General features: G+C 35.7%; 1 protein-coding gene across 6 annotated transcripts; it reads left to right on the top strand.

Annotated features, from left to right (window-relative positions):
* The first annotated feature begins 98 nt into the window (after nucleotides 1-98).
* On the top strand, nucleotides 99-15,310 carry LOC110113983. Of its 6 annotated transcripts, none has more exons than XM_028692093.1 (6): nucleotides 99-246; nucleotides 5,220-5,389; nucleotides 5,493-5,650; nucleotides 5,776-7,038; nucleotides 14,834-14,865; nucleotides 14,969-15,310. In XM_028692093.1, the coding sequence occupies exons 2-6, from the start codon at nucleotides 5,299-5,301 to the stop codon at nucleotides 15,186-15,188; spliced, it is 1,764 nt and encodes a 587-aa protein (XP_028547926.1). In that variant the 5' UTR covers nucleotides 99-246; nucleotides 5,220-5,298; the 3' UTR covers nucleotides 15,189-15,310. The 6 variants fall into 6 exon arrangements, with proteins under 6 accessions (XP_028547926.1, XP_028547929.1, XP_028547930.1 ...); XM_028692096.1 differs by having other exon boundaries at nucleotides 110-246; nucleotides 5,078-5,389; XM_028692097.1 differs by having other exon boundaries at nucleotides 115-297; nucleotides 5,514-5,650.
* The last annotated feature ends 7,160 nt before the right edge of the window (nucleotides 15,311-22,470 follow it).

The following is a 22,470-nucleotide window of genomic DNA, read 5'->3' as shown; positions in this document are numbered from 1 at the left end:
AAACATATCTAGATCATTCCAATGACATTGACAACTTATATATATTGAAATTTTGTGATAGGTTAGGGGATTTAATAATTTAGACAAAATTCTAACTCAAAATTTATAATAAAAACTTGAGTATCTTTATCATGAGAAGCAGCACACACTAAGCACAGCTCACCTTCTATTTCGGCAAGGTTTCTCCGGCGAGACCGAAGGGGCCGGAGATCTCCAGCGAGCACCCGGGTCATGGAAGCGGCCAGCGTAAGTCTAGATTTGTTCTCACGTTTTCACAAGGTTCTGTTATTGATTAAGGTAAGACGATATTTTTTTTTTTAGTTTGCCCTGGAACTCTTAATCTCGTAAATTTTGAAAGCACTGTTAGTTAAGATGCTTATAGTTCAATCTCCGCTTTTAAGATGACTTTTATTGGTGCAAGAAGTCTAATTTCGTTGCTGAGCTTAATACTTTTGCTATGAAGGGAATCATGGTTTGGTAAATTCTGTGACTTTTTTTTTTCTTAGCTGATTCTGTACATTCTTCTTCTGTTAAGGCTTTGTTTGCATTGAAGGAAATTGGAGGAGTGTAATGAAATCCTAACAAATTTTTGATTGATTGTGAATCAACAACGGTTGATTTAAGTTTTTTAACCCTTTTCTCATTCCATTCCCTTTTTACTCAAATTCCATGCATTCAAACACAGCCTTGCTCGACGCCCTAACCCAGGTTGTTTGTTACTTTTTTAGATATCAGGATCGACTAGTCTCCGTGATAGACCTAAACATGTGGCTCGAATTAAGTTTGTAAAGCGGAAACAATGGCGTTGGCCTTTATCGAGTTAAGCACATGTACGTGTTCGTAGCTACCCAATAGAGCTTTCTCTTTGCCCGATAATTATTGAACATGACTTTTATTGGGTTTTGTGTTCATTCCACCGAGCCTAGTAGTTATTGGGTGGATTGGTGGCTCAAGAAGTAGAGGATAGAAGGACCAAGTGGTTGCGTGCCGACCAGTTTAGTTGGTAAATACCTTAGAAGCTGTTGTTAAAGTCTTAGATTGAATCTCACCTACATAAAATTTGTGCTTTGGCACTTAATATAAAAAAGAAAAACTTTTTATGCATGCTGGTTAGCTTACTTGTTAAAGATCCTGGAAATTTTTGTTAAGTTCCTGACATTGAATCTCTCTTACATCATATTTGTGCTTCGACACAGATTTTCCCATAAAAAGGGCTGAGTATAGGTAGGGTGGTAGAGCGCTTGATAATTACTTATGAATAAGAATGAGCGAGATGGAAAGCTATTTGCATGTTGCTTTCCCTATGCATTCTCAACACAACCCAATTACATCATCTATTTTTTTTATCCCATCTTCCCCTCATCTAACTAATTTAATTCTAAATGTGAATTTCTAACCCAAACATATTTATAAACCAACATTTTGGTGCTTTCAGTGAGAGGAGAGGTGGAAGGAAAATGATGATTCGATATATGTGAAAGATATTCTGCCTTTGTCGCTTTGTCAAGATTTATTATTGTGTGCAATGGGAGTTGTCCAAACTTATGCAATCGAGGAGCATCTCCTCTAGATGTAACTTGTAAGTGAAGCTATCACACCTCATGCAACTGATTATAGCCTAATTTCGCATGCTAAGAGGAGCATGTGAGGGCGATCAAGATTGCCCCAACCAAATTGCTAGCCTAGGGATCATCAATTTGTAAATAATATGTTATGGAAGATAAAGGTTGATCCTTTGTAGATGCTCTTGATCAAGTTGGTGGATCAAATTTAATCCACATCCACCCTTTGCTCGATCAAATTTAGTCCTCATCCACCCATTGCTTTTGTGGTTGTGATCTTGAATGAACCCCTTTCCTAAAATTTAAGATTCCTTGCTTGATAACTATAAAGTGGACTATTAACCTTGCTAAACATCTGGTGAGATTTGAGACCATGATGTCTTACCAGTTGCTAGATGATGTGACTAAATGTTGTATGATACGATTAAATGCCTAGTGTTGTTAATTACTTTGGAGGATGCTACTATCACGTGGTTTTCAAACTTGGTTTCAAAAAAGCATCGACTCGCCTAACTTGAGGTAAGTATGGATAAGAGTCTTGTTGTTATATTTGATGTTTCTCTAGAGACATTGGAGAAATGTGATCTTTATTCTAAGGTGGCATTTGTGAACGGGTTTCAGGAAGTCTTTAAATTTGTTGTCGCAAGAGATTCATCAGTAATGGTGTCAGATCTAATGATTAAGTCCAATACATAAAAGCTAAGTTCACATGGGGCTTATGTAGCCATTCCTTTACGTCACCATTCAAGTGCTTAATTTACCTTGACTTTAGATAAACTCGGAAGAAAACTATAGATTGGGTCATAATCAAGGAAATATCATGAGGAAAGTATGAAGAAGCTAGAAGAGATATTTCAATAGGATCGAGATCCTTAGAAACTAACTTGATCCTTATAATGTTGACAAAATTTTAACTCCTCAAATGATAGGTTTTCATGGTGATGACAACTAGGGGTGTAAACAAGTCGAGTCGAGCTCGAGTCATAGAAAACTCAAGCTCGACTCGTCACTCAAATAAACAGCTCAAGCTTGAGTAGAGCCTAGAGAACGAGCTCAAACTCGGCTCGAGTATTCGTTCTCAGACTCAAGAGCTCGACTATATATACAATTGCTGCAGGATTTCTGCTTCGCCGAACGAAGTCACGAACCGTGGTGTTGTACAGTTATACAATTGGATATCAGGAAGAAGATGCTTGTTTAGCTTTTTTTCCTAAAAAGCTGTCAAAGTACAAACTCATTATTTTTTTTGGGAAACATAACCATTAATTAATGGCGAAAGAACTTTCTTTTAAAAGCTGATGTGTTATATAGTTTTAATTGCTATTATTAAATATTTTTGTGAGTAAGATTTTAGATCTTAAGTTTTTGTCTGTGCATGAGGATGCTAATGTTATGTGGGAAAAAGTGGCTAGTGATATTAAGAATATTGCAAAAGATGTGCTTGGAGTATCTAGGGGTTGTTGTTGTTGCTATTATTAAATATGTAAAATTTGAATAATTATTTTTCATTTGAATTTTTTTTTAATAATTGATTTATTTAAACCGGCTCACGAGCCTATGTACCAACCTTAATCAAACTCGTACTCGAGCTCATTTAATATTTGAGCTTGAGTTTGAGCTCGAGCTTAAGCTTGTGGCTTGATAAGCTCAACTTGTGAGCTCATTAGCGAGTCGAGCTCGAGCTCGTTCAAGAGAGCTAGCTCAGCTCATTTATACCCCTAATGACAACCATCTAACACAAAAATACTTAAAGTATCTGTTGAAGATACAAGTCCACTTTAATAAGCACAAATAGAATAAGTTTCACTCATATTTATTGACCTTGATGCTTGCTCCATTAACCACTTAACTAATGTGAAGCAGTCATTCTGGATTCAACAACACCAAGCTTCTTCCTCGCATAAGAAAGAGCCGAGATTTTGTTCACGAGAGTTCTTGATTATTATTTTTTGGTGATAGCATAAAGAGAACCAAAGCAAGTTCCACGAGATGAATGTTGGGCCGTGATACTTGGATCATGTATCCAAGAATCACTTTCAAAAGGTCCTGTGGATGGATAAGCAAATATGGAGGCCAAAGCTCATGGAAAAAAATTATTGGAGAAAGAAAAATATGACATATGGTGTGAGCTCCATTAAGGTCTCGATGGAAGAACAATCGTTTGTAAAGGGTGCCAAATTTAAGAATAATCTCAGCTCACAAATATTCAATTTATTGTCAAGCATATCGCTATGATTCATTCTTAAATGATCTCTCTGCATTAAAGACGTGACACTGTCCTCCAACCAATAGTTTTTTCTCCAAATGACATCACAGGTAGATGGTTATGACTAAAGCCTTCTTTCCAGGTGGTTTCATCGCAAAATGATACCATTAAATTACAATCACATTCAGAGTTTGCAAGTTCTTCAATAGCTAAAAGTTTTTTTTAGTAATTAGTAATATAGTGCACTTGGTATGGCACAAAAACTCTCTGTTTACTAACGTCAACTTAAATTTCTCTCTTTAGATAAACATACATCTTAGGTTTACAAGGTTTCGTTGAATGAAATAACCCATAGCTATTGATAAGGACCCTTATGTCAGGTTCGGTCGATTACCTTTGCTGAACTATGCAATCTTAATCGAGTTCATCATCATAATTTTCCCACCATCTGTTTTAAGTTTGAAGTTGTAATTTTTCAACTCTATGCTCAATTTTTTGCTATTATATTATGTGCATTCAGCTTATGAAGTTAGCTTTAATTGAAATTTCTCACTTGTTATTGGGAGGGGTAATTAATCATAGGAGCCTATGCTTATGAGAAACCTAGAACCAGATCATAAAAGTCCGCACAAAATGAGAACAAAATATCGTGATAGTGTCTTATCTTCAATTTAATCTACCTTCTGCAAATTTGTCCCCGAAAATACTCTAAACTCTCTCAATTGAACTGGGGTGCAATTTTTTGGAGGCAACAAAGGTTTAGCAATTTGCCTACATCCATGGGCGACACCAAACTCATCATAAATTTTTAGAAATAGTACTTGGGACTTTTTTCAGGATCCTCACACATATAGAGAAGCTATTACAAGCTCAAGGAGTTGTTTGTGGTATGATTTATAAGTGAGGTACGGATTATATGAGTTTATATTAGAGAATAGTTCATTTTCTAATATTAATGATCAAATTCTATCAAAGACTTAATTATCTAGCAGTCTCCTTTTCGAGTTTATAGTTGCCTCTATTTATACTTTGTGGTAGCTCCTCCTTAAAAAAAAGAGTCTGAATAATGTATCTATGTTTCCTTTTATGTGAAAGAAAGAAAAAAAATCCTATTTTGTAAAAATAAGAAACTACAAAGAATGAAAAGATTGAGGCTGAAGGAGTAAAATTAAACTAGCTTAACTCCACAAAATGGAGATTACATACCATATATTGAACATAGTGGCAAAGTCTAAAATAAATATTAGAGAATCCCCTGAGATTTCAATGTTGATTTATTGATGTATCTTTCACTCATGCAACAACACAGGCACGGACTCCCCTTCATAAAATGAATTGCCCTGCGAGGCATATGACGCTGAAGCACTGCGTCAATTCACTCTTGTTTATGATGAAGTTTTTTGGCAAGTATTGGTTGTAATTTTTTTTTATTAACTTTGTTATCAAAGCAGACTTGTTGTTGGAAAGCTTTATAGTATTGCTCGGAGATCAAACACTTTGCAGAAGAGAACCGTTTGCCCTGGCCCCTCTATGGGGAAATCAAGCAACTTTATGGAGCCTGCTTCACTGGATACTAGAAGACCCAAAGGAAAAGTTGTTTCTCCCAGAGAAGCTGGAATAGGTATGACTCTACTTCATGTATGCAAAAAACAAATTTGTAGCAACTTGAGGAACAAAAATGCTGGAGGAGCATTATAGTAATTTTCTAATATAATTCGTTTAAGTCCAAGGGATTGTCGGATCAGATAAAAGAACTGCAACTTCTGTAAAGTCAGATGCTTCTAAGATGCGTGAGGCCACTAAGGAAAGTAGAGGCGGTGAAGGGCTACAGTTTCGTAACCAAATTCAGTTTGGTGTTTGTGAGTGCATGCACAATATTAAGGTTTGTTTTCATTGATTACCAATTCTTATTTTCCTTTGATATGTTAACTAACTATCCTCTGCATTATTTAGTTGCTTTTAGATTATTTTATGAATATTACACGTAATTTTGCACTTTTTTGATAGGCTTGTGATGCTAGTGCAAACTCTGTCCATAGATGCAAATCGAATATTGAAAGAGAAGGTTTTGGCTTTTCTGTTTCTGAGCATGGTGGCATCCATCTAAAATCATCAGTTGCTGTTGATAGTCACGCTTCAAAAGTCCTTCAACATGGTTCCTGCTGCCATGAGGAGACTTCTAATAAAGAATCCTGGAAATCCCCAACTGTAAGAAACCATGGCCAGAATTTATGTATTGATGTTGTTTCAAACAGTGATACTCATCTTATTCCATCTGGAAAACCAAAAAGTTCCCACTGTTCAACAAAAGTTGGGTTTTTGTCTTCCTCTGCAAATTCTTCAAAAGAAAATCCTTCATTTGAATTCTTTGTGGTATCTGAAGAGGGTATTAACCTTTATGTTGATTTGAACTCAATTCCATCAGAATGGATCACAAGTTTGAAAGATGAAGTATGCATCGATCAGAGATTGCAACATCAAAGCTTAGGGTATCTCTCCAACCCTGGATGCTTTCCAGATGCTGGTCAGCATATGAAACCTTCGCCATCTGAAAATAGTGAGCTAAACCTACAGAGTAATGGGGTTGAAACAAACACGGGATGCACCAACTCTTCCTTGTGTTCCGTGGTTAGTGAGAATTGCCAATCTGAGGTCTATCCACTAGATGCAGCAGTTGCGTCTTCCGGATCTTTTATTATAACTGCAAGCAACAATCCGGTTGAAACACCAGGGCATTTTGAAATAACTAGAGGGCTTTCCTCTAATTGTATTGATTATTCCAATTTTAGAAACTCCAAGATAGTTGATGATATATTTTCCTCCCAGGAACAAACGTTAATACATCATGACTCTATAGATGATTCTTTCAGAACAGTACAGATCAATCCTTCTGTGCGTGATGTATCAACAAAATCTAATGCAGATGAAATTCCACGTGCTGGTGTGACAACAGCAAATATTGAGACTACGGAGTGCCATAGCCTTAACTTTCAAAAAACCGATGACAATCTGGAAGTTACAACTGAAAACAATTCAGCTCTAAGTGTTTGTGAGAAAAATAATCCAACCGAAGTTGATGAGATATTAGATAATTCAAAAATTACTGACATTGGTATTGTTGAGAATCAGATTACTGTGGAACATTTCAAGTTGGAAAGAGAGTCAAGATCCAGCAACATTGAAAGTTCATGTCACCATGGTAAACCATCGGATTTCAGTCAAACTGGAAATTCTTTGCCTGAGGGTCCAGCCTCAAGATATGAGAATTCGGTACTCCTCTTTACAAGTTTATTTTTAGTTATAGTTAGAAAGTTTAATCAAGCAACATTAAAATAACAAACAGCTTGACCAGGAACTTCTCTTTTCAACTTAATTTTGGAGCTAAAATAATGCCCGTTGGCATTTCTAAAACAAATTCTAGAGTTCATTTTAGCACCTGATAATTTGCTATTTACAAAAAAAAAAATTTTGACCTATGCTCATCAGTTTGTTCTTGATTCTTTTGTGAAAAATCAGTATGTGACGGTGATATATATATATATATATATATATATATATATATATAGAAAGAGAGAGAGAGAGAGAGAGAGAGAGAGAGAGAGAGAAAGAGAGAGAGAGATCTTCTTAGGAGTTGACTCATGAATCAAACTGTGTAACCATTCAGATATCTAAGCTTAAAATTTTGATTAGATATGAATGATTATGATCATAAAGATAAAGTTCCAAAAAATATGTTGGATTTGTTCCAACTACTAAACTAAAAATTCCATAAAACTTTGGCATGGCTCTAGCTAGAGAGCTTAAAATTCAAAGGGCTTCTTAAGAGTTATGATCTAAAGGCTCAACCATTACACAAACTTCTTCTGGAGTACGTTTATGATCATATGTAGGGGTTGAGTCATTCGTCGGGGTTCTTCCTAGAAGGGAAACATGAAAATCATAGCCTAAGAGAAGAACATACCAAAATAGATTGAAAGCATGGTCACTTCTATTATAAAGAATAATTTGCATCTAAGAAAACTCATTATGGGAAAAAAAAATCTTTGTTGGTCTCTTAGTTAATTCTTACTTGATGAAAAGCTAACTTATAAGTCAAATGGAAGTCACCGACTTATTCAAAGTAAAGCTTAACAAATTGAGCCTATATAAATGTTCATTTAGTTATACAAATTCTAGAAAAACTGAGGATTGCCTATGTAAGTCTTGATTAGTGTGACCAATCAATGTTAGAATATATAATACATAGTTGAACCTTATAGTTATAAAGTCAAGCAATTGTGTTTCTCTGAATTGAGTAACACATTAATGGATTACATCATTGCACCTCCAAAAAGGAAACAAAGGGAACAAAATTATAATGGGAAACACCCTCAAGCAAATCTCTGAAATGCATTGAGTTTAAAATAGCCGGCTTAACAAGCTCCTTTTTCTATCCTTTTCATTAAGAATTCAAAACTCAATATGCCAAGGCACCGTGCTTTTTTTGTGATTTTTAAACTTGTAAGTTACAAGTCAAACAAATTCTTTTTAACGGGCTCACTTTGAAGCTCAACTTCTAGAGATTGAGCTCTCACTTCAAACTCACTTACTCTACATGTTTAAAATTATTATCGATCATGTCAGAAATAAAAAAAAATTTAACCAATCCTTCCTTCAATTTTGTCTCAAGTAGCCTTCCTCAACTTATCTTTATTATTTTATCGTAATTTAATCAATCCTCGTATCTTAAAGAAAAAACATAACTACCTAGCTAGTTACTAATGACAAGAGAAACATGCCAAAATTGACCAACATTCAAAGTCTAGTCTGCATAGTTCTAGTCAGCTAAGAGTGTATGACTATGATGATCTTTACAACCATCTATCTAGAACTATGCTTGCAAAAATAACATTGTGGTAACTCTTGATAGTTGACTCGGTTTGCTTGGTATCAGACTATTGTCAACTTAATGATAGGAATCAAAGGATTGACTTTTTTTGAACTTTGGGAAGGATTGAGTGAGGTGTTGAATTTTAAAAACTTACCCTGTTTCTCAATCTTTTGACTTATCTTGAGAGTGGTAGAGTTTCTGTGCTAGACAGTCATTGACCAAACCAAGCCACTCTTTTTTGTAGGCTTCACAAGGGAGTCGATGTAGAGTGACAAAGTTGATCTAGTCTTGTTATACTTTATTTCTAGGGAAGACTCCTTTTTTAGCTTGGAATAATATTGTATGGGTTTGAAGAACAATCCTAGTAAATAAAAATGTCATACTTGAACCCTATATATATACATATATATATATATATATAGAAGTAGAAGTAGAATTTACCATCTCACTGGTTGAGTAGATTAGCACATTTGGATTTGATTTGACTCATAAACTTCAACTTTCTTGAGATTTTTGACTTCAAGTTGGGAAAAATTCAAAGGCTATCAATATGTTGCTCAATAAGGCCAAGATTGGATGATTCCCAAAAAAAAAAAGAAGAATACTATTTTCCATCCGTTTAATAGAGTTTGAAATGTTAGAAACATTCACTTCATTATTGTGAAATGATTGTGGAGGGACAATGATGTAGGACTAAGTATGCTTTAGATGAATGTGATAAGAAATTGCTCGTCTTAAATAAGAGCAAATAATAATTAAAACTAACGACGATAGAAAATGAATGACGGGTAGCTACGCTTATGCCAAATCACAAGCTAGGAACTTGAATCACCAAATTAATTTAGAAATTCAACAACATGCAAATCAAGTAGCTATTCAATAAAATCCCTAATCTAACATTGAGATAAGCAACATAGAAAGCAAACTCAAATCCTACGTTTATTAAGCGTAGGCAGAGAGCGAAGCACAAAGCCTTGCAATTAAATCACCACCTACAAGGTTAGCGGATTAAGAAGATAAATGAGTAGGGGAAGAAGTTTACCTTTGCCGAGGTCCAGAAACAATTTGCCACTGAACGTTGGCAAGTTGTTCTTCGATTGTCTTGGATAGTATGAAGATTATGCGGTCCAAGTATTCTTCGACGGAGTGGTCGACTTCCGGGTTGACGTCGGAGAAGGTTGACAGGAGAATTTCGACGTCGCCTTGCTCGTTGTAAATGAATCCGGAATCAAGTTCGGGATCGGCCATTCATTGATTCCGAAGGGTTGAAATGTTTAAAGGCGTTCGTCATGGCTTCCCTCAAAGGCTCAATTAGAGAGAAATAAGTTTCTCTCAAGAGTTGTAGTGGAGAAGAGGAGGGAGGTGGCCGGCCTAGTGGTAGAGTATTGGGGCTTGGAAATTCAGAAATTTTGGTGGAGTTAGAGTTGGATTTAAGAGGGGATTTTGGAGGGAAAAGCTGGAATTAATTTCCAAATCAAAGTCTCTTGAATTTGGAAAGAAGTTTAAAGGAGGTTTGAAACATGGAGGGGGGCGGGTGGAGTAGAGGGGCTTGGGATTTAATTCCAAAAGAAAAGAGGTGAGTTTGGAAAGAAATAAGGAAGTGGGGACCTTGGGGATTTTCGGCCGAGAGAGAGAGGGTGACTTGAATTTTTCCAAGAGAGTAACTTTAGTTTTAGAAACAATTCCAATGAGGAATTGAAGGCGGCATAGGGAGACTAGGGAGGGGTTTATGGAAGCATTTAATGCTTCCTTGAGTTAAGGGATTAAATTTGGGAAGAGGGATTTCATCCCAATTTAATTTAAAATTTAAATAGGAAGGGATTTGAAAAATTTCCTAAAATAGGATTCATATTTTAGGTAATAATTTCAAATTCAAATAGAATTGAATTTGCTAATTATTTGAGCTACCTAAAATACAACGAGTTAATTTAGGAAAGGTTTAATGGCAATGATGATGGATGGAAAAGCAAGGAAAGGGGCCGGCGGTATGGGCTTGTCTGTGGATGGTGGTGGAGGGAGATGGGATCAGGTGGAAGATGGGGTTGGGGGGCTAGTCGACGGTGAGGGTGGATGGCTAGGGTGGCCGGCGGCTTAGGGAGTGGAGAGGACCTAGGCCGACGACAAGTAGGGGAAGGGAAGAGGGGAAAGAAAGAGAAGAAAGAACTACAAACCCAGACACTTCCAAGGTTGGTGGGTGATCCGATTCCCTCTCCAAGGGATCTCTCTCCAATCTCTCTCAAGCTCTCACATGAATTCAAAAAACGGGGAAAATTTTATCATTCATTTATTAACCATGAAAATAGAACATAAGGGCTATATATAGTCTCATACAATGGACTCAAAAATAAAAGATGACGATGCCCTTTGGGCTTATACATGATCACCCTTAAGTAAAGGTTAAAACGGGAAAATAACTAAAAGCAAATACAAACATAAATAAATAAAAGCAAATACATATGACGACTTAAAACTATATTGGTGCGATTGTGTCCGTAGATCGGTGACCGCCCCTCTGATAGACTTTCCAAGCTCCGGTGTCCCCATCAAACAAAGTGCCCATTTCTTCCTTAAATGAAATAAGTTATTGATGCATGACTAAATATGTTTTACAAGAATGCAATAAGAACTTGCGCATTTTTTAATAAGAGCAAATAATAATTACGACTATTAGCCACTAAACAATGATAGAAAATAAAAAAGGGGTAGCGACGCTTAGACCAAATCACATGCTAAGAATTTGAATCATCAACATAACTTAGAATTTCAACAAGATGTAAATTAAGTAGCTATTCCATAAAATCCCAAAGTTAACATTGAGATTAGAAACATAGAAAGTAAGAACTCAAATCCTATGTTTACTAAGCGAGGACAGAGAGCGAGGCACGACTCCTTGCGATTGAATCACCACCTACAAGATTAGTGGGTTAAGAAGATAAATGAAAGGGGGAAGAAGTACACCCTTGATGACGACCGGAAACAATTTGTCACTGAGTGTTGGCAAGTTGTTCTTCGATGGCTTCGGATAGTGTGAAGATAATGCGATCCAAGTATTCTTCGACGGAGTTGTCGACTTCCAGGTTGATGTCGAAGAATGTTGACCGGAGGATGTCGACGTTCCCTTGCTCGTTATAGACGAATCTGAAATCAAGTTCAGGATCGGCCATTCATGTGTGGAAAGAGATGTAGACGGACGGCTTATGATTTTCCTAGTCTTGAGAGAGAGCGAGCTCAAGAGACTTGAAGATGATTTGAGAGAGAGGGTAGGCAAGCGGTTCGGCCAAGGAATAGGACTAAACGTTGCTATGAGGGTTTATGTCTAAGAGAGAAAGAAATTTAAAATCTGAAGTTAATTCTCAGATTTTAAAATTGTAGGGATTTGGGAAGTGGAATTTCAATTTAATTCCAAGAAAAGGAAAGAGGAATTAATGGAGAGAGAGAGAGAGAGAGAGAGAGAGAGAGAGAGAGGGTTTGAATTGTTTCCAAGAGGGGGGCCAGCGGCACAGTGAGGGGATTGGAGGGATTAAATAAGGTTTAATGCTTTCCTCATTGGGATTCACTCTAATTAGGATATAGGATTTAATGTCTAATCCAAATCAAATTAATTTTGAATTTGATTTTAGAAACTTTCCTAAAATAGGATTTTATTTTAGGAAATGATTCAAATTTGAATTAATTGATTGAAAGTAAATAACTTTTCCAAGAGGAGCTAAACAAGAAAGGAAAGTATTCAAGTGGAAATTGGAAGATCGGATGCAAGGGGGAGAGGGGGAACCGGCGGCTAGGCTAGGGTTTGGTGGAGGTGGAGGGGTCGGATGGGTCACCCAATCAAGGAAACCATCTTGGGGGCCGGCGGTTAGGGGTGGGGGGGAGAAGATGGTCTAAGCCGGTGGTGGGGTGGGGATATGGCTGGCAGTGGAAACTTGGAGGAGTAAGAAGGGAGGGAGGGTAGAAAGAAAGAACCGATAAAACAAGCTACAAACCCGGACTCTTCCAAGGTTTGTGGGTGATCCGCTTCCCTCTCCAAGGAGTTTCTCTCCCAAACACTATCAAGCTCTCATAAGAACTTACAATGCAGAAAATTTTATTATTCATTCATTAATCATCAAAAGAGAACATAAAGGCTATATATAGCCTCATACAATGGACTTAAAAATAAAAGACGACGTCACCCTTTGGGCTTACACATGATCACCCTTAACTAAGGGGTAAAAGGGGAAAATAACTAAAGCAAATACAAACATAAATAAATAAAATATAAATACATATGACAACTTAAAAATACATCAGCACGATCGTGGCCGTAGATCGGCAGTCACATCTCTGATAAACTTTCCAAGCTCCGATGTCCCCATCAGTTATGTGACCAAACAGTATCATTTAGCTCTAGGGATTGAGCTATTGCAATAATGATAGCAATTGAATGTAGAGTTATTTGAGCTGACTAGTGTGATAACCAATTCATGATGTTGACAGGAGGAGAAAGAGGAAAGGATAAGCCACTTTTAAAATGGCACGCAAAGAAGCAGATTTCCCACTGGGGGAAATAAATTTGAGCACTCGAATAAACTCCTCCAAAATTTACATAAATTACTGAAACAGTAAAGATGAGCCTTAACAAGAACACCTTAATGCATTTTGACTGACCCAAAGAGGGTAGTGAAATTCACAATGATCTCCATCATGACCGGGAAATAGATCAAAGACAAAGCTTAAGAAAAACTTAGTCAATGAATAAGAACCTCAAACCTCAAACCTCCACTATCTCAATACTACAACAACAACAACCACATCACGCCTTATCCCACTATCTCAATAAATAAAACAAAATGGCCTTTTGAATGCTATAAATTGCTTCGCTCCTTTGAATTGACCGTGGATATTCATGTTCCCAGGTAGAATCAAATCAAAATTGACACGTGGAAAAATCAATGATATCACAATTATGTTACGAGTACTTCAATCAACTTCAAAATAAACAAATGACTTGTTCAATGATCCATTAAAACCAAGCTATCAAATGGTACAATTTCAAACCGAGGTAGTATGAAGAAAAACCAACATATTCATACTACAATTCAGCCTTGAAAAGAATGAAAGGACAAGTTGGTATAGATTGAGGCTTAGCAATGCAAAAAGCAAAAGAGAGAGAAAGATTACATTGCCACCTATCCAATCCTAGAATTGTATACTCTACCACTCAAATTAATGTAACTTTCACGATTCCTTGGATCCCTTGCACCACTACAAAAGCTCTTATTTGTCAATCTGAGTTGGGAAAATAGGCATATTCCAATAAAGATAGCCACAATAAGTAGAGAAGTAATTGGCTTCTTCCATCCTATATTAACTAGCATTCAAATCTTCAGTTGGTCAGTTCATCTTATATTGAGTTTCCATGGTTGGCTTAATCTCATGCTTTTTAGGCTTGGAACTACAACTTTTGGCTTGAACCTTATTAGCCTTTGGGTGTTGTTGAAGTTTTGTATCTTTTCAAGATGCTCTCTCAGCTTGTTTAAATCCTTCACTTTCTTTAGTCATGTCTCCGTATGTTAAAATTATTAAAAGTGGCTTCATTATTGGACTCTCGCATATCTTTCTTTAGTTTCTAAGTTGTGCGGTAAAATAAAAAACTTTGGTTCTCGAGGCCAGGATCCTCCACTTAGATAAAGGCATCTCCTTCTTTGCCTCGCCAAAGGGAGCCTTTCCTTGTTCAACAACTATCTTGTCTATTGTTTGTGCATCTTCATTGCCATCATACTAAGTGTCAAAAACATGTTCTTCATATTGCTATCATGATGCCTATGATCACTATATATCATTCAGAACCTCATGCAAGCGAATCTCCAATACTTTATTTCTAAATTAGGGTTATTATTTCCATTTATATCTTGATTATGTAAAGAATAATACATTCATATTACCATTACAACAGCTCGCATCATGGTGTTCAATCCATGGTACAGACATGGAACATGCATACAACATGTCAAACACTAAAGAGAACTTCATGAAGATAAAATTGTAGTTTAGATGCTTGTTTTCTTCATTATAATCCAACTATTTAACAAGAAAATGACATGTTTTTTTTCTTCTGTTATTTCTTTCTACCACTATTCAAGTTTGAATAAGACTTTTTTCCAGAAATTTTAGTTTGTGAGTTGAAGGACTAACTCAAATACAAATTGAACTTTGCAGAGGAAAAGCAATCTGCTGAAGAGGAAATCAAAGTCGGTATTCAAACATTACATTTTTATTTTTTTAATAAAATTATAATATTCACATTTTACATTTTTGTCCTAATCCAGCAAAATTTTAAATTTGTCCATGCAGATGTTCTCCAACATTTCCGAATGCCTCAGACAACAAATTCTCCAAAAGATCTCGTTCCTCAGAATTTAATGAAGTGAATCAGAAGAAGAGGGATGACAATGTTGGTGACAACAAGAATGAAACTTCTTCACCGCTAAATACAAATTCTTCAGTTCAGGAAAATGTAAGTGATTTGGCTGTTCTTCGCAGGCGATCTTCGCGGCTTCTTTCAAAGGTTTAGTAAAATATTTATGAGATGATATTCCCATCATTAATTTCAAAATCTTTGAATATACTTAAAAATGATTGTAATATATAGATAATTAATATTGCATATTTCCAAAAAAAATATTAAAGATTTTTAGATTCATTTTTTTTATTAGAATATTATGATATAAAAAAAATTGTATTTATTTAGGACATTTTTTATTATTTATTTTATGTAGTACAAGGTTGTATGACCATGTTCAAATTTTGAGATTTGTGAAATACTTTGAACCTTAATGTGCTTTATGGCTTAATGTATAGAGTTTGGTTTCCAAATGAAATTATATAAAAAAAAACAGGCAATAAAGAGCATAACAACTTGAAAAATTGATAAAAATTGTGTTGTTCAAGTGAATATCCTTTTTTCTTACACGGAAAAGAAATAGTATTTTTAGCTGTTTAGTTGCTATTAAAATGATTTTCTACAAATAAAATATAATGCCTGATTTGGCATCTTTTTTTTTAAAGTAGATAAAAATATGTTTGTTTTCTTAATTTTTTTTATTTTAAAAATGAATTAATATTATTAAAAAATATTTAAGTCTATTTTTTAATATTTAAAATATATATTTGTAAAAGGCATAAGAATTGATAAACTCTTGGGATGTCCATATAGCATAAAGATTTTATGCAACATTAATGGAGCATGTTGGGTTTTAGTCCATCTGCTAAAATTTCATATCTTTCTCAAATGTAGCTGTGCTTTGGGATCATTTGGTGATGTTCTAAGGTGAAATTGAAGTAGCTATGTATTTATTCTTTTAAAAAATTTAAAACTTATATTTGATTTCTTCATTCATTTCAACAATTCTAAAAATTGATGCATTTGCTTCGGATATTCGTAAATTTTATTTGCAAGCTATAAGTATTTAAAAACAATGAAGTCAATATTATAGAAATATTATGATTTTTAGCTTTTATATGTTCTTTTGGTAAATGGCTCAATATAAATATAATAAAAAACAATTTGTGATTCGGAATTCTCTCGTAATATGATTATTGTGTGTTGAAATATTTGTGGGGGTAGAAATATGTAGAGCTTAAAGTTTTGAATTTGCATGAATATCTGTCACATACATAGATAAGAAATGAGTGAAAGAATTGTAAATGTTACAAAAAAATTTATGTGGAAAACTCATAAAAGGGAAAAATTATATGGCTTGATCTAGCTAAAGTGGTTCAACTATTTTTTGTTATTGATTATAAATGATACCAGTTTTTGAGGAAGGACTTTAATATATAACATATTACTTGGTTGAAGTTGAAAGAGCCCAATGGTATGTGAGCTATCATTAGAAGATTGTTCAACCATTTTTGGTTGTATTCAAAAAAATCAATATAAATCATATTGCTCATTTTGAGAGTCAGAGTTGATGTTAACGACATGCACTAATCTTATTAATGACAATATGCATTGGCATTATTGATGATTATAGGCGATGAAGTTATTAGGCGGTGGAGTAGCTAGGAGACGGTGGCCCAAATGACCGTAGTCAAGCCGTGAAGACTGGAAGGACCATAGTCTAATGATGATGGTTAGAGGATCATAGTTGGGCGGTCGTAGTCCAAGAACCGTAGTGGTCAACCTGTGAAGGCCTGATGGCAACGGTCAGGCGGTGTCCTGACAGTGGTGCTCGGCTGGTGCTTCGAGACCTTTAGAGCCACATAATTCTCTTGAATATCAAGAGAGAGTTCTAGCTCTAGCTTCCAACTCTCTTATTATCCCTCTTATTCATGTAGAGAGTGGGTGTGTGGGCTCCAAAAATTTGGCCCCGGCCTTCGCCCGCATTTGCTTTTCTTTTTCGGGGTAGTTTTAACGGAATTAAGTTCTGGGGTAAATTTTGGAAGGCATGTGAGTTTGTAGATAAGACACTACCCAGAGATTTTACCCTCATTTTTTGAGGACTTTATGATCTGAGTTCTGGTTTCATATAGGCACAAGCCCCTATAGTTAATTACCCTTCCCGATCACGAGAGCGAACTTTCGATTAAGGCTAGTCGTTAATTAGAAACGTAGAGATACATGCATCTGGCATATAGTAGCAGCATGAATATGAAATTTGAAAATTTGATATTTAACATAGAAATTTCACCATCTTGCTCTTAAAGCGGATGGTGGGGGAATGGATGATTGACTTGATCAAGATGCCATGGTTCCGTAGTCCTGGGCCATCATGATCCCTGGTCTACTTAGTCAGAGGAGGTAGTTAAGCCAACTTGACAGAAGGATCCTTATCGGCAGTCATGGGTTGCTTCGTCCAAGGGTACCTTATAGATCTGGGGTGAATGTTTGTCTAAGGGGGAAAATTTGAATCCACCTTAGCTAACAGAGGCCTTTGTGCCCTATCGATCATATCTTATTGATTCACATCTCAATGATTTGATGCCACTAAGAAACGTATTAGCTCTGGCCATAACCGGTATTTCATGGTGCCATTTGGCGACAAAACCACTCGGTTCAGAGGGCCCCGGGTCATAATCGTTTATCCTGCGGTGCTAATTGGTGGCAAAATTGTCGGTTAGAGGACACGTACCACGTCTTTTCAAGTATGGAATTATTTGAGAATGAATTAAAGTGATATTTTCGACCATGAATTTGCTCTATGTGAGCTGAAGTGAATTTTAATTTTGTCCACCTCAGCAAACTATTACGGATGATGGATGGATTTTACTTTAAGTATTTCAGATAGTTGATTTCAAATTTAAATATTCCTGATCTTGGGATTTTTTGAGATTTTGGACTTTGAACTTTGTAGAGTTTTTTATTTTAATAGACATTTGGGTAGCATTTGAAAATATTTGTGAACCCCCCGGTTGAGATAAACATTCAACACAGCCCTCATCGAGGTGTTTGGGGTCATTTTTATTTGTTGATTGAACCGTGTCGACCCTATCAATTTGTCGATGGGGGATCAGGTTCGTCATAAACTTTATGCCTTTATTAGCGAATTCTCTTGATTATAGGTCTTGAAGGCCTAATATAAATGTATTAAAATAAATATATTGGTTCATTCAACTGTATATTTGTTTGCTGGTTCGAACCTTGTCAACTCCTATTGATTCATATAGGAGGATCGGGTTCGAACTTGAATTCACTTATTGACCCGCGAAGCATCCCTGGACGTCACATGTGCTCCAATAACACGCTCGTCGGGGCCCTTGCGGGTTCTTGATTATATACCCTCTTTTAGTGTACCTATGTGTATACAGGCTATAGTGCATGTGCGATGGTACTTTAAGCATTTGATGGCTCTTCTTTCTGCTACAACAACTTGTAAAGATTCATGTTTTTGTTTGTTACATATCATCTGCTTCCACCTGCAAATGATTGATGTGTTTAACTTCCATTGGATGGAGTTTATTGCAAGGGTATAGTCATGTTCTTTACTACAATTTGTGGGTGCTTTACATTTATTGCAGTTCTCTTGCATTTTGTTTGTAGGTAGATATTTAACATGTAACGGATCTCCTACAACAACTCGTAGGAGCTTGTGTTTGGCGCAGTCCTTTATACATTTCTTCTTATATATGACATGAAGTGTGCATGGTGGACTTTTATAATTGATGTTTTCTTGCAATAAACTATATATACCTATCCAATTTTCATCTCTTTGATTTTCATTTGTTTGTTTGTGTACGGATGTTGATTGTAGAAGTGTTGTAAGGAAGCTGCTTCATCCGCTGAATATCCTTCATACCTTGCTCAAGAACATGTTGTATCATTTGTGGCATAACATTGTATGTTTGTAGGGATGTTGTGTTAAATGTTGACCTTTCAATGTCACCAGTGAACATTCACATTCAACGTAGTAGCTTTGCATTTTGCTTGTGGACAACATATTGGATCGAATACATGTGCTATATTTGTTGTGCCCTTTTTCACATCATGCTTATGAACATATCACGATGTACATTGCATTTATCTTTTTCTTTGATGTATCTTCCTGGAGTAGGAACCATTGTATAAGTTAGGAGTTGTATGATGAATTCCATTGATGATAATTACATTCCAATTGGAGTGACAAATCCACTGAAAATCTCATATTATTAATCATGATCATGTTGCTAAATGTCCATTTGTACCCTGTTGATGATTGCTTGCAAGTTCTTTTTGAAGTTTTAATCATTACAAGAGTCATGTTCATTCATCGATATTCATTTGAATACCTTGGGAATTGATCTGCCATGAGTCCTTGCTTGCTTTCAAATAGACCCCACTTGCAACTTCTTTATCTTCAATAATGATTTACAATATATGAGATGAGCTTGATGTTATACTCCTCCATATTTTCCTTATTTCAATTGCGTTAAATTAATCATCATTTTCCAAAAGTTCCATGTTAAAGCTTGCAATCAAATTATACACAGCTCTTTATTTGCAAAGAAGTAGTGTTGGTAAATCTCTTTTCCATCACTAATCTTATACATGCTCTCTTGCTATTGAGTTGGGGTTCATTATTTTGCAAGCTATGATTTCATTTTTAAGGCCATGTCATCCTTCATATGGTTCAACTTGTATGTTCAAATGCATAAAATTGCTCAAAACTATACTCCTTATGGTCCAATCGGTAATTTCAATTTGTTGTCATTTGGATTTGAGTTCAAATACAAGTCCTTGTAGTCCACAATTGATTCAATCCTTTCATGGTTTATTATTTAAGCTCATATTTATTTAGATTTGAATTTATTTAAGTCAATTGTATCAAGTCCACAAATCTCAAATTATCCTTTGGGTTCAACCAAGTCCAAGATTTCTTTAATCAAGTTCAAGATGAGTTTAGGTTCAGTCATCATTTTGAGCTCAAAACACAAGTTCAAGTCCAAAGCATGTTCAAATAAAGTTCAGGCTCAATATGAGCCTCTTTCGTTCATCGAGTCCCCTATTGTCCTTGCAAGTTCAATTTCATATCCAAATTGTTCAAGTCATGATTGCTTGAGTTCTGAGTTCTTTTGCATATGATTTAGCTCATTCGTTTTAGTTCATTCAAGATCAATTCAAGTTCAAGTAATCTTTTTTGTCCAAGTCCTTGAATATTCGGTCTGAATTTCGGCAGCCTCCCGGCGTCTCCCCCATTTAGGGGAAAAACTAAGAGGCAACCTTCCCCTCGTCACTACTTGAGCGCTTCAACTAGGTGTCAAATGACACCGCAGTTGTGTTTATTTATTTTAATCCACGCTCGCTACATGAGCGTTTAAGGGTTTCGAGCACTTAAAAAAAAAAAAAAAAAAAAAACCACACACACACACACACAATTTTCTTTCCCCCATCTGCACTACATGAGTGTTTAGATGTACTTATATTTTATCCCCCTCGTGCTACATGAGCACTTATGTAGAGGGTTTTCGGGTCATTTTAGGATTATTTTTGGGTTGCCGAGTCAACAGAACCCGACCCGTTTTTTGAAATGGGTCAGTTTGTTGAACCTGAACTCGACCCGTTTCACAAACGAGTCGACCCTAACCCGGATATTTTCGGGTTGGGTCTGAGTCAGGCTTCAGGTCGTGTCAAAAATTGACACCCCTACACCCTGATTTGATTTTCTTTTCCCAACCTCTAACAACATTTATTCTTTCCCCGTATTCTTCATGGGCCTGGATCCTTATTTGGTCATCCATTGAGATAGGACAATGATACTTCTAATGGTACAAGGCCCTCGGTTGCTCGCATTATTAATTGTGAAGTTAGATGTTACCAAGTGATGCCCCAATCAATTTTGGCTTGGTTTGGAAACTATGGGTTATATTCAGATGGTGGAAATGGAAGAATTACCCTCTTATTGTGTTTATTGTAAAGTTTTGAGTCATTCAAAATCTGAATGTCATATTTTACATCCTCATTTAGCTGATATTCCTTCAATTATTGTGAATGTGGGAAGTTTGGTTGAGCTTCCTAAGCATGAAGTTGCTGCTAATGTGGAACCTATTCTTGTTAGTGAGAAAATAACTATTGAGAATGAAAATAATGCCCATATTGGGGATGGGGGTTGTTGGCTAAGCATGTGATCCCATGCTCAAATGTGGTTGTTCCTGATTAGGTGAATCCTCTTGTGGATATTAAGGGCATTAATGGTGGTTCTCGTTTAGTGGATTTGGATTGCTTAGATGTTATGGGTGGGTGTGTTAATGATTTGATTCAATAACCTAGGGGTGTGATAGCTCCTCTGATTGTTGAATGCTCGATGGAGGTGGATAGGGGAATTTATGATGTTAATAAGGAAGCAGAGAATGAACTAGCTAGTGGTTCGATTCCTTATGTCGAATCTCCTATGGTTTCTAATGATTTGTTCTTGTCGTCGCTTGTGGGGTAGGTTAGAATTGAGTCTATTGTTGGTGTCCCAATTATTATCATTTTGTCCAAAGATTTAAAAGCTCAATTGATTGCCAATTTGGGAGAAACTTCTTTGAAACTAGCAATTATAAAGAAATTAAAACTACAACATATATTATAATATTTAATTACTTCAAAATTTATCAATTAAAATAATTATATCATTATGTTATAATAAATTAAAATATTTATATTATGTATATTTATCAATTTCAAAATTAAATATTAATCAAGTTTTTATCGAACTTATTCACAAGTTTTGAATTGAACATGAATTGAGCTTTTATTGAGCTTAATGTCGAGTATGTTCACGAGCTTCAAATAATGTTGTTCGTGAACATAAATGAACCAAAAACATCAATGTTCAAGCTTGTTTATTTAGGGATCGAGTATTAAAAATATTGTTCAAATTTGTTTGTTTTGTTAGTTAAATGATCACAAACGAGCATTAATCAAATCGAGCAATGAATAGCTCGCTGAACGTTTGGTTCACTTGAAGCCCTACGGCTCTTTGTGGTTGTTGGTTTTTTGAGTTTTCATGTGGTGGGGCTCTATTGTGGCAACATCGTAGATTGGTGGGGCTTCTTGTATAGCCTAATTTTAGTATCTGTATCTATTTGTCTCTTTTTACAGGTTGTTTCAGAGTTTTTGGTTGTTGTTGTGCTCTTTCTGTTTCATTCTCTTGGATGATCTTCCTTGAATCCTGTTGGCATTTCCTTAAATATCTTAGTTGATAAAGACTTTGAAAATCTTTATTAATATCCTTAGAATCAAATTTATACTTTAGCCCTTAATTTTTTAGAAACGGTTAGACAAAATATTGGAGAAAGACTCACCCATTGGTTCTGAGTTGTCAATTTGAACGTGCGCCGTTCCTTTTTCCACATTTCAGGTAAAAATCCAAAGCACACAGAATCTGACCGAGATT

This window comes from Dendrobium catenatum, unplaced genomic scaffold (genome assembly GCF_001605985.2).
Source record: "Dendrobium catenatum unplaced genomic scaffold, ASM160598v2 original_scaffold_117933, whole genome shotgun sequence".
NCBI classification, from domain to species: Eukaryota; Viridiplantae; Streptophyta; class Magnoliopsida; order Asparagales; family Orchidaceae; genus Dendrobium; species Dendrobium catenatum.
The sequence above is the reverse complement of the archived record's forward strand: the minus strand, read 5'-3'. Positions and strand labels throughout refer to the sequence as shown.

Coding starts and splice junctions, on each gene's coding strand:
- LOC110113983 (XM_028692093.1), top strand. CDS start 5,299: ATGGGGAAATCAAGCAACTTTATGGAGCCTGCTTCACTGGATACTAGA. Junction 5,651..5,775: donor AGTGCATGCACAATATTAAG/GTTTGTTTTCAT, acceptor CTTTTTTGATAG/GCTTGTGATGCTAGTGCAAA. Junction 7,039..14,833: donor CCTCAAGATATGAGAATTCG/GTACTCCTCTTT, acceptor TGAACTTTGCAG/AGGAAAAGCAATCTGCTGAA.